Source organism: Dryobates pubescens, chromosome 3 (genome assembly GCF_014839835.1).
Source record: "Dryobates pubescens isolate bDryPub1 chromosome 3, bDryPub1.pri, whole genome shotgun sequence".
NCBI lineage: Eukaryota > Metazoa > Chordata > Aves > Piciformes > Picidae > Dryobates > Dryobates pubescens.
The window spans coordinates 6307586-6320156 of NC_071614.1; the positions used below are offsets into that span (position 1 = coordinate 6307586).

General features: G+C 39.9%; 1 protein-coding gene across 1 annotated transcript; it reads right to left on the reverse strand.

Moving 5' to 3' along the window:
- Positions 1-10332: 10332 nt before the first annotated feature.
- On the reverse strand, positions 10333-12356 carry PPDPFL (pancreatic progenitor cell differentiation and proliferation factor like). The gene is made up of 4 exons (XM_009903687.2): positions 12149-12356; positions 11130-11219; positions 10941-11040; positions 10333-10532 (listed from the first exon to the last, which is right to left on the reverse strand). Exons 1-4 carry the CDS (start codon positions 12201-12203, stop codon positions 10520-10522), a joined length of 258 nt encoding a protein of 85 aa, XP_009901989.1. The 5' UTR covers positions 12204-12356; the 3' UTR covers positions 10333-10519.
- Positions 12357-12571: the final 215 nt, after the last annotated feature.

The following is a 12571-nucleotide window of genomic DNA, read 5'->3' on the forward strand; positions in this document are numbered from 1 at the left end:
ATGCTAATACAGATTAAGATTACACAGCCAGAAAAATTAGGGTATGCTAATAAGAGTTTCAGTGGAAATTGCTGAACACTGTGTTGCTTGCAATAATATAGTAATGCTAATTTTGGGGGGAAGGGGCTGTAGTTCAATGCATACTATGCACTTCAATGAGCGTTGTAAAGTATGTATGTGCCTAAAATATCTAAATTTGTTCCAGAAATACTATTATTATTTTTTATCTGGTAAGATACAACACTGTTGCTTTACCCTTATGTTAATACAAGCCTTGTAATAACATTTTACTCCTTACTGAAAGAAAAAGCTTGTACCTATTGATGTTAGCTTTTAATTCCACCTTTTAGACCCCACACGTTACAAATCAGTGATGTTAAGTATTCCCATTCCTGTCCAGCCAGAGTCTTGGCTGGCAAAAGTAGAATAGTTACAATATGGGGGGAAAAAAGATCAACTTGATAACAAATGGTCACTTGAGAATTTTCAGCAAATTGCAGAAAGAAGCAGCAAGCTGAAGTCAGAGTGTTTTATGTTCCACCTTCTCTGCTCCTGTCTCTCCCTGCAGAAATATTCCTGGCCTTCCATATCCTTAAATACTGACTCTATGCATTGCAAAAAGTTGATTTTCACTGTACAGCTCAAGAAACAACCCCACAAGTTGAGAACTCTTTGTATCCTCATTTCATGCTGCGCCAGAAAGCAAGGCTAATTAGACAATGCTGAAAGAAATCTTGGTAAGTCTCAAAAGAACATTCTCAACAGACATTCTGCTTATGCTTTTACTGATCAAATTGTGCCTACGTTCTGTGATGACCCAAAACTGTGCTACTCAGTAAACACTGAAAGTACAAAGAACTCTTTCTCTCCTCTCCCATGTGCCTTTGTGCACATGACTGTAGGAGGCTCATAAAAATGAAGCATCAGGGATGAGGGCTTTTATTTAGCTGAGGCAAAATAATTCAATGCAAGTTTAATGCACATGTAATACATATGCAAATGCAAATGGAATAATCTAAGATCTTCAAATACATACTTTCAATAAGCCTGTATTTTAAGAACACTTTTTTAAACTAATGTGTTCAGACAATGTAGGCCTTCTCTATTATCTATTCATGAACCTGCTTCTCCTTCATACACTTGAAATAAATGTTGAATTGACTTGCCAACTAATTATAGCACAGTGCTAAGCAAGCCTCAGTGCAGTTACTTCAGCTCCAGTGTCCTAGGTGACTTATGTAGCACTAGAGGCACTTGGATTTCTTGGAAATAGGGAGTTACATGAGGTGAACTCCTCATCCTCTATTTGTAGCACAGTATTTCACAGCCAAATAGAAGCAGTGCTCTTTCTAGGTCGCTCCTCCACATGAGGGAAATGGAAGTGAGGTTTATTAACTGGAAATTGCTTTTAGCTGAACAGTTTTATTCAATCCTGAAAAGCTATCATAAAAATATTTCTTATTTGTTCACACTGAAAAGGCATTCCTTTCATCAACTAAGTGGATATTGAGGTAGCTGAAATCCTACTAAAAATATGTCTTTATATATATCCTGCCACAAACTGCATGGCTCCTTCTATTGTAAATTATGTAAATAAAAAGTAACTTCAGTTAATGAATTTGCATTACTTTAAATGCACATCAAAAGCATAATAATATATGTAGCTAAGTTTCAGAAATAAATTCTCAGGAGCTGGAACCTAGCATCATCTTCCCAGCATCCATTTACCCAAGGATTTTCATCTCATTAAAGCTTTTCAGTTCCTATAGCAAAAGTTTGTCAGGCTTAAAAAAAAAAAAAAAAAAAAAAGAGTAAGAAGAATAAGAAGAAAAAGCCTGGGGGTTTTTTTTTACTGTGACTTGGTGGACAACCTCCTCTAGTTCTGTGACAAGAAATCATTATGTTAGCTATGAACCCCAGATGAGCCTGCAGATTTTCCTTCTGATAATGTGCAGTAGTCAGCAGTAGTTCAGCTTATCCTTCCTCCTCACCTTCTCTCAGCCCTGCTCTAAGTAGAGACATCACTGCTACTGCTGTTCATTCAAAAGAAGGGGAAATCAAGCTCCCATACACCATTTACTACAGCAGAGTTGTTTCCTCAGAGATTAGTAAAGTGGTTACTCTCTGACGTTGCAGGTCGATGTTATATTTGGTTTATTCCTCACACTACATTTCCCTGTAACAGTCATTATGGTCAGTCAAAATGCTTTGGCTTTCTTTTTTTTCTGCTCTTTCACTGAAAGATCTGTAAAAAATCTGTAGTAACAGATTATTATATTTTATTATTATTATGTTTGCTCTGAAATTCATAGATTCATGGATTCATAGAATGGTTGAGGTTGGAAGGGACCTTGAAGATCATCCAGTTCCAACCCCCCTGCCATGGGCAGGGACACTTCCCACCATCCCAGGTCACTCGAGACCTCATCCCACCAGGCCTTGAACACCTCCAGGAAAGGGACATCCACAACCTCCCCAGGCAACCTGTTCCAGTGTCTCACCACCCTCACTGGAAAGAATTTCTTCCTAATACCCAGTCTAAATCTGTCCTCCTCAGGCTCAAAGCCATTGCTCCCTGTCCTTTCACTATAAGCCCTTGTAAAAAGTCCCTTCCCAGGTTTCATGCAGGCCCCCTTCAGGTACTGGAAGGCTGCTAGAAGGTGTCCCCACAGTCTTCTCATCTGCAGGCTGAACAGCCCCAGCTCTCTCAGCCTGTCCCCAGTCACAACATTTTGAATTAAGTACATGCTTGAGATACATCTCAGGGAGTTTTTGCCTGGCTGCAGCACATCACAGATTCCTCCGTAAAGACCTAAACCACTTTAATGTAAGGTGCATGAAAATGGGAGTGGGCAAACAAGAGAAGCAATTTCTGATAATACTAGCCCATAAAAGAAGTCTTTAAAAACTCCTTCTCACTAGCCATCACAGGAACATATCTTGTCAACATATGTCAGAGTTGTTATTTTTCAGCCCAAAAGTCAAGGTTTTCTCAAGGTAAAAATTGTGCTTCCATCCTATCCCCTGTTTTACAGCAAAGCTGCTGCTTCTTTCAATTAATTTTCCTTACTTGAGAGTTGGCTCAATATAGATGATAGAAATGATTTTCTGAGTTTCTAATATCATCTAGATTATTTCCTGGTCACAACAAAGCAGTTTAATTTTGGTTTTGTAGGTTTTGAGGGGTTGGTTTGTTTTTTGGTTTGAGGTTGTCGTGGGGTTTTTTTCCAATGAGTCAGAAAGATATATGCCCTAGAGATAGGCTGACTTGTTCTAGGATTAAAGAGACTGCTGTTTGCCCTTGCTGGCTTTCCTATCTCATTTCATCCTTGTGTAGGTGCTAAAAGGTTGTTGTCATTGTCTTACTTATAATTAGTGCAGAGAGCAACCGGGGGAGAGGAGAGAAAGTGAATGAACATTGACAAAAACTTAACCTCTGTGACTCTCTGAGCCATAGCAATCCCTACATATAATTAGGATTTTAGGTAGGTGTGAATGAATATCACAACTGTTTACTTCATAATCTCTTTGGTTTTGAATGCAAATCCAACATCAATGAATTTACATTATTTTATTTTGATAAGCACTTTTAATCTCCCCGGATTTCAGCATTAGGTGACATTGAAAAAGAGCTACAGCCAGTTTAAATAAATCTCAGATGACTTTCCTGTTTGGGGGCTGAACTAAATATTATGAGTGTGAGCAAGTTAAATATACAGAGGATGTAGGATTTGACTGATATTGTACCAAAAAAAGGCCTGTTCTCGATTGAGGAATGTTTTGACCAATAAATCATCATCCTTACTCTTGCAAAATCCTCCCTTAAAATATATAATAAATGCTGTGGATGTTTTAGTGCCCAAAAAGAAATGCAAGGACAGCCATTTATAGAATTAGTCATAAAGACTCCATATAATATTATAACGCCTAGCGGTTGATGTTTCTCAAGATTAATGTCCAAGCTTTGTTGGAAAAATACAGAATAAAAAGCTGTCCTTACATGAGAGACTTAGGATCTGCACACATTTATCTCAGAAGGTCTGAGCTGAGCCTCTTAGTCACAGTTTTAATGGTGTGGAGGTGTTTAGAAAGTTTCCACTACAAAGCTTTCCCCTCCAGATAACACTTCAGTTACATTCACAGTATGGTGACAGACAAACAAAGAACAAACTCCCCCACTACATACATTAAGCAATAATGGCAAAAGATCAATGTAGGACAAAAATTATGACAACCTGGAAAACAAGTAGTGAAAGCAACAATCTGTTTGCTTAATGCATTTCAGCTTGTCATTCTTGTGCAATGAAATTATAAATAAATACAAAACCACTAATGCTTCACCTAGAAAAATACATCTGTGAAGAGCACAGAGTGAGAACACCAAAGGGGTTTTGGTGGAATATATAGTTTTTGCCTCCAAAACTGATTGTGTGTTTTGCAGGCAGGAATTTTACTGTGACAGAACATGAAGGCAGTCCTACATACAACGTAGTTGTCTTGCTTTTTACATTCAAGTCTTCACTCAGTCTGCTACTGCCATGAAGGAATTGTCTAGCTACTACCATGCTCTGTCAGTGTGGTTCATTCTAGATTTCACATAAACATAGTGTAAGTCTGAGCTGAAGTAACTAATCAACCTGGTTAAAATATGATGGGAAAATACCTATTCAAAAGAGCTTATTTTATTGCATGTTTCACCCCTAGAATTATCTTTTCACTTCTACACTGTTATGAGACGATGAAACTTACAGTCTAGAGGTTCTTAGAAAAGTAGATTATATGTAAATTAGGTTCATTGTAAGAACCTATTGAAGGTTCCAAGATTTTATTAAACATTTAAAGTGGAGGGTTTTAGAGATGAAGAGACTGCTTTATATATAATCTGACAATAAACACACACACAAAAATGCACAGTGCATGCCAAAGAGAGGACTGAAAATTACTGTGAGATGATTTTTTACCATAAATGTGAATTTCTGTGTTTCAAATGAACAGGTGTAATGGGTAGAAGTCTTTAAACCTTCTCTAATTTGAGATATTAAGGAACCTGTGCATTGCATTTTGTTTTCAAGTGAACTGAGGTAAAGCCATGTGGTTGAGTGTCCAAGATTTCAAACTGTCTACCATTTTATGCCACCCCAAAACTGCAGCACCATCACCTTTTACTTCTCTTTCGGCTGACTTAGCAATAGTTTTTGTGTCCTCACACAATGTGAAATAAGTAAACTGCTCAGGGGGAAACATTTTCTAAGAAGCTGGCTTTGAGCTTTGACTCACAGAAGCAAAAAGCATAGCTCCAGCTGTTTTCTACCTATTGATCCACTCCTATTTGTGCTAAAATACTCCTTGAAGTCAGTGGAGCTGGGGATTAAACAAAATGATACCACCTCTTTGGAAATGACTGTCAAAATCCTTGAAGAGGAGGTAGAATCAGCACTTTAAAACTTTTTTTGCTTGTTGAGTCATGCATTCCTGACTAACCCTTGAACTGCTGTTCACAGGGAAATTCAAGCTGGCAGCAATGAGGAAGATCTTTAAAGGTGAAAGTGATCATCCACTGAGAGTTTTACAAGAGTGTTTTTCAGACACTGTCTACTCCAGAATAAGGTTTTTTATTCACTTGTTGCAATAATAGCAACAGGAAAAAAAAACAAAAGAAATAAAAAGAACCCCAAGCCAACACCACTACCACAAAAAAAACCCCAACCCAAACCAAACAAAAACCCCTCTAAATGAAACAACCAACAACTGAAAACCCAAGCCAAAAACAAAGTCACAAATCCCCAAACCAATCAAAACAAAATAAACCAAAAGCTGAATAATGGTGTGGGTTCTTAAAAGCTGTTCCCACTACTGATGCATTTCTCCTGACCATCCTGGCCTCAGCTTGTCCAGATGATCCCACAAGAGTGACTGATGTCCAGCCAGTCCTATCAGACCTCTTCTGTTATAGTAGAGGCTGTACCTCAGCACACCTCAGAAGCTGACAGAACAGTTTTAACTTCCACTCAATACTTCTACTTCAATTAAACAGTTCAGGTGAGATTATGGGTTTTGCCTTACAGGTAGAAGTGAAAATTAATTTTATTGAAGCCAAAGTCAACAAAGTTTTAATGAGATGTAGTGGCTGGCACAGCTAAGAAAAGCAAGAAGTTTGAGTGTACAAGCTCCCTTTTTTCCTGTTATTAGTTGATCTAATAGTATCTCTCTGTCCAGATCATGTCCTGTCAGCTTTTACACTTTTACAAGGTTTTGAGCAAAAGTCAATAGAATGTCTCTGAACATACCACTGAGTATTGAGACTGGGAACTGAACCTTCTCTTTTGGTACAGGGCAGAGAAACTGATTGCTCTCTCTGCAGTTTCTGAGACACACAGAAGTGGTGTAAAAAAATGGAGAAAAAAAATGCTTTTCCCCTGACTTCCTCCCAATATCCTGATCAGATTCTCTCCCCTATTAGTGATAGCCTCTTTCTGTTACAAAGAGCTGTCTTCCAGTGATCACATACAGTGATCACTGCACATCTGCTACTGCCAGAACAGCTTCAAATGGCACATGATGGAGTGCGTGACAAGAGAAAGCTGACAGAATCCTTCCATCACTGAAAAGTCAGCCAAGGCACCAAACATGATCATGGTCAAAATTTTCAGAGTCACCATCTGCAAGTGCAATAAACTGAGAAATGTTTTGCAAACAACATTAATCCTGGTAGGAAGGGCTGAATGAACCCTGCTGAGTTTTTCCATTGCAGAAGAGTTGAGAAGTGACAATAAGAGAGGGTCTCCTTTCAAGGAGAAAAAAAAATGAATGGTTAGTTAAGATCATTAGGGGAAAAAAAAGAAAAAGAAAAGAAGAGATATTTGGACATATTTTAAAATCTCAGAATGCTATAATACCACAAGGAGAAATTTCCTTTCCAAAGAAGCTACAGAGGAACACTAAATTGCATTGTTTGTGGGAGTATTAATCACCACATGTAGTAGAAAAAAAGATTACTTATTGCTAAGAACTCAAATCAAGTTTGATTTGCTGATTGATTCACTGTTCAGTCTTGCATTGAAAGACATTCTTCTTAAAGGGGTTCATTCATCATCCTTGCTCCTGCAGTAAAGGCCAGTGTTCCAGAGAAGGGCAACAAAGTTGGTGAGGGGTTTGGAACACAAGCCCTGTGAGGAGAGGCTGAGGAAGCTGGGATTGCTTAGCCTGGAGAAGAGGAGGATCAGGGGAGACCTCATTGCTCTCTACAACTACCAGAAGGGAGGCTGTAGCCAGGTGGGGGTTGGTCTCTTCTCCCAGGCAATCAGCACCAGAACAAGAGGATACAGACTCAAGCTGCACCAGGGGAGGTTTAGACTGGATGTTAGGAAGTTCTTTATAGAGAGAGTGATTGTCCATTGGAATGGGCTGCCCGAGGAGGTGGTGGAGTCACCATCATTGGGGGTGTTTAGGAGGAGACTGGATGGGGTGCTTGGTGCCACAGTTTAGTTGATTAGATACTGTCAGATGATGGATTGGACACAATGATCTTGAAGGTCTCTTCCAACCTGGTTTATTCTATTCTATCCTATTCCCCAAAATTTCCCATTTCACAGCAATAGCTAGAGCCTTTACATTTAATCCTTACTATTGTCCATCAGCAATATGAAGCTTTGCTTACCTCATATACAGGCAGGAAAATCCTAGGAAAGAAATGCAACTTTAGGGTATTTCCTCCAAACTACAACAGGTTGGGAAAGAACAACCCCATGGTAATGAACTTCTCTTTAACTATGCTCATCAGGAAGACTTCATCCTTCTTGAACCCAAACAGATTTATCTTTTGACTCCTATGATGGAGTATTATTAGGACCAGCAGATGCAAGTTCTCTTTGGAGGAAAGAAATGGAATCAAATATGACTGCTATCATGCAGGAAAAGTTTACAATTCCATCTCTCCATTCCTAACTTAGTGACATTTGGATTTTAGGACTTATATTCTGGCATAAATCCTGTTTCTGATACTTTTTTGAGATTGGTAGCAATACACTGATTAACTCCATTAAAATAAGTCTCTGCTTATGGCCCTTCTAACAGACAAAACCATTTTTCTACTGCAATTTATCTTTGATCAAACATTTGTAGCTGTCTTACACACATAAGTATGAAAATCAAATCATTTTCTTGTTTTTCTTATCCCAGGATGCATTTAAGCTATACAATATAGTTTCTCCTTCAAATTTGTCTGAGCTTCTTCTAAAACCATTTTAATTTTGACTTCTTCCCCCCACAAAGTTACTTCATATTGACATTTAATTCAAGAAAATAGACATTTCCTTATTACCATGATGTAATAAAATGCAGCCCTTTGACAGCAAGCACTTTACTGCCCCATTTACCCATATCCTCAGGAGTTTTGCCATAGAAACATTAGATGTTATTTAATAAAGTTGATTCATTGCAGGGTAATTCTTTGGAATACTGTCACAACTATTAGCTGGCAGTGCTGCTGCTGCTGCTGCAACATGAAGCTGATTACAGTGAGGGATGGGGAATGCAGGCAGGTGCCTCTTCAAAGCATATCCCCATGATGCTATTACAAAAAGTAGTTCATACAGGCTAAGCAGAGGAAGGCAAACAACATGCAGCATCCTCTTGAACTTCCACTTTTTTGAGGTGAAGGTTTTTTCCTGGGTCTCCTGGCACGTTCTATATCCCACATTGATTATGTAACAAAAGAAGTAGCTCCAGCTCAGTGAGCAACATAGAAGCTTGCCAATCTACTTTTCCACTGTTTCTGAAACCTGTCTCTCTTATGCACAGTAAGAGCTCCAGCATTTCTTTCTTCAGTGACTCCAAGCACCTTAAGAGACACAACCACCTTCTTAAAACTAGCAAGCCTGGCTTTTTAATCTTCCTTTACCACATCTTCTTCCTAGCTTAGATTCCTACCATTTCTTTTCACTTTATATCAGTGACTTAATGGAAGAATGTTAACACAGACTTCTGTGGGGATTTTATTCCACCCCCAACAAAAACCCTCAAACAAACTCACCAGCTGCACCCCACAAGCAAAACTGAACACCAGCTTGTTATTGGAGACCAAAAATAAGTCTGACCCAATACTGATTAAATCTTTATTATTCAAAAAACCCTTAGTATAAAAATGTCAATTCTGTGCACTTAAAGGACAGAGATGAAACTACACAATGGCAGTAAGTCAATTTAAGATTCCTGAACTGTTTTGTAATTGTGTTTTTTTTTTTCCAGTTGTCATGTGCCATGTTTTTGTCTCCTCCAAAACTGTTACTTTCCTGAAGCAGTCAATTGATACAGTCTGGATTTATGCATAACCATGACAACCATTAACCTATAATGAGAAATTTTTGCTACAGTGTTTGTTCTTGTTAGCTCTCCCAGTGATGGACAAAGGTCAGGTAGGTCTAGTGACAGCATATAAAGAAGTTGCATAGATAATTACAGAAATTATATTATCTAGCCAAATACTTGTTATTTCCTATGGCCTCTGACACATTTCAGTTATACCCAGTAGACAACAACAAAACAATCTGATGTACTGATCTGCAATGCTGAAGACCAAATGAAGCTATGTTACACTGTCTTTCAAGAGCATGAATCATAACAAAGGCAGACTTGGCTAATGACACTAATGTGATTGTTTTGCATTGAACACTGCCAGATCTGGCACATAACTGACAGACAACAGTGACTATTGAAAGGATTAGTCACTTGAGAATAAGTAGCTCTTCAAGCAGCACCACAGAAGGTGAGAATAATTTAAAACAGAGCTAGGAGTATCAACTCTGATTAAGGTTGCTCTTCTGTTTGGAAGATGTCAGTGCCCATTACAATTACTGGCTCCTTATACATCTCTTCTGCCCTCAAATACCAATGTGCATAGACTCAGACAGAAGTTGTAGCTGGTTATTTGAGGATGGGATCCATGCACCCTGCTCGAACAAAGGGATCAAACTATTGTTTCTTTGTATAACTGAGCTTTCTAAAAGCAAAGCTATTAAGAAGCATTCTTGCAAGATCACTCCCTGTAATTCATACATAAACACTTAATAGAAAACATGTACCACACAGCAGTCCTACTCTGGACTACATCTCTGAATCCTGTTTACATCAGCACACATCTGATATCTTAAGGGTAGAACTTAGCAGTATCACCTATAGCAAAGTCATTCAGTGTGCATACTTCTAGATCTACAATATTTTACTTTGACTGTCATTTCTCTAACAATCCAAGTCATCAGGATAGTTAAACTGTGGTACCTTCCATTAGAGAGATCTCAAATTACTGCAACTCTGTAATGAACAAGGTAGGCCATGGACAAGTCCATTAAGCAATATCATTTAAGCTACTGACAAATGTTTTGAAAATACACTCTTCCACTCTCCCACAGGTTTTGTTTTCTTCTTGCAGCTGAACCCAGACGTTAGGAAGATCCCAAGCCTCTTGGTCAAAAACAAGCCTGTATGTAGTATCTCGGTCAATGAAGCCAGAGGGCTGTCCCCTTCAACTGTTGGTACTGTAGAAAGAGAAACAAACCCACTGTGAGTAGAATTATCATTAAACATCTTGGAGGAAAATATATATGCCCAAGTATTTTTGAATGCATTCATATCAGCTTTGGAACAAAGTAAAATGTGTAAACAGCATAAATAGGTGTGCAAGTGCTACAGGTAGAGGATGAAGTAAGTATCACTATAAATGCAGAGCAGCAAGGAGTGACTACCACCTGCTTTATGTGAAATAGCACGAGTTCATTTATTAAAAAGGAAACATGAGAAACTTCTGTGCTTGCAGTATTTTAAGCCATCAAAATAGCACTGCACACCCCAGGTTGTTAGAGCTGATTGTGGTTTGTTTAGTAACACTTTACTCATTCCAGTTTCCTGTTGGTTAAGTTATTCCCATCACTGAAAACAGGACTCACCTGCTTGCCGATAGCGTTTTTCTGCCAACAGTTGGTGGTGGCGGCTCGCTATGAAAAAAGCTTTTTATCCACCAATATGTATCAATTATGTCAGGTAACCCTGCCAAAAGAGAAAAAAAACCCACACCATTAGGCACTGGCTGAAAAACAGGCAAAACTAGACGACTATTTGAAAGAAGGGAACAATACCATGAAACGCTTTATCCTGCTCTGTAGCATTCACAGCATCTGAACAGCAGGAGGAGCTAGAAGAAGCGCTGGATTCCGAGTTCTGTCTTGCTGTTCACGGAAAACAGACACAGATAATGAAAATAAACAAAAGATCCTTCAAGAGAGTACACTATTACTATGCCAATTATTTTTCAGACATGCTGCTATCTTGGAGGAAAGAATCCAAAAGAGAAGTTTATTTAGCTTCAGACTGTGACTTCTATATTAGATTCATCACTCTACTGCAGTTTTTTAAAGTTAATCTTAGTTTACTTACTGCTCACTTAAAAAGATGCTAAGATTTATTTGCACAACTTCCAGTGAATTCAGTGACAAACCATATGATAATGCACACGTTGCTATCGAAACAAATGAGTCTGTTCTTGACTATTCAAGCCCAAAACAATTTGATTTCCATGCCTTCTACTGTGGTACAACCAAATACTACACCCACACCACAGCACCCATCCTGTACAGAGAGATCCTAATACACCAGGTGTACTCTCAGACCAGTGATTGTTTCACGTACTTAAAAACAAAAAATGCGAGTTCCTTTTGTGTTCTACCCACACCTGAACAGTAAAGATGAAGGGCAGCTAGAAGCCAGAGATTGCTGGGGTAACACTTTCTGGTTTACAATTAAAACAAAACAAACAACACAAAACACCAACACACACACAAAAGCACCCCACACTTCTAAATAAATAAAAACGCGATTAATAACCAGAAGCAGATGCTCAAGAAAACTGAAGAACCTTGACGGGCTGAAAACTTTCCAAACAATTAAAAACTACCAGGTAAACACCCCTTTTTTTTTTTTCCCTCCAGCTCACCCAGACACCACCTGAGACGCTTTCTGACCTTTGCTGAGCGGTGACGATGCAGACGCCTTCCCGGGACGGGCTCGGGGGGCTCAATTTCCCTCCTCCAGAGGATGCCCTCTCGCCCGGGAGGGGACTAGGGGAAAAGGCAGCTCCCGCCCCACACCAAGGACTTACTTCTATAGTACTGGTTCTTGGCCAGGAGACAGCCGGCGGAGGGTACCGAGGCCATGGCTTAGCACGATGAGCTAACCACCTCTCTCCGGGAGGAGCCTGCGGGGGAAGGTCGCTCTCTAACCGGCTGAAGCCGGGCCCAGCAGAGGGAAGCACAGCAACCTCCGAGCCCCGGACCCTGTCCGGCGGCTCACCTGAGTCACCCAAGGAAAGCTTCCCGCAGGAGCTAAGAAAACCGCCACGCTCCCTTCCGCAGCCAATGCCTTCGGTGCCCCGGGCCGCCCCTATATGGGCCACCGCGGCTACGGGCGGCCCGCCCCGGGGGCGGTGGGGCGGGACGGGACGGGTCGGAGCCAGCCCCCGTCTCTGAGCCGCCCAGGACCATCCCGGGACAGCCCGCGGTGGCCTGTGTATCGCCTCTCTTGT

Bases quoted from the DNA above. Each gene is read 5' to 3' on its own strand.
- PPDPFL (XM_009903687.2), bottom strand. From the start codon at position 12,203: ATGGCCTCGGTACCCTCCGCCGGCTGTCTCCTGGCCAAGAACCAGTAC. The intron at 11,220-12,148 runs GTAAGTCCTTGG...TTCCGTGAACAG, and splicing joins CAAGAACCAGTACTATAGAA to CAAGACAGAACTCGGAATCC. The intron at 11,041-11,129 runs GTATTGTTCCCT...CTCTTTTGGCAG, and splicing joins GCAGGATAAAGCGTTTCATG to GGTTACCTGACATAATTGAT.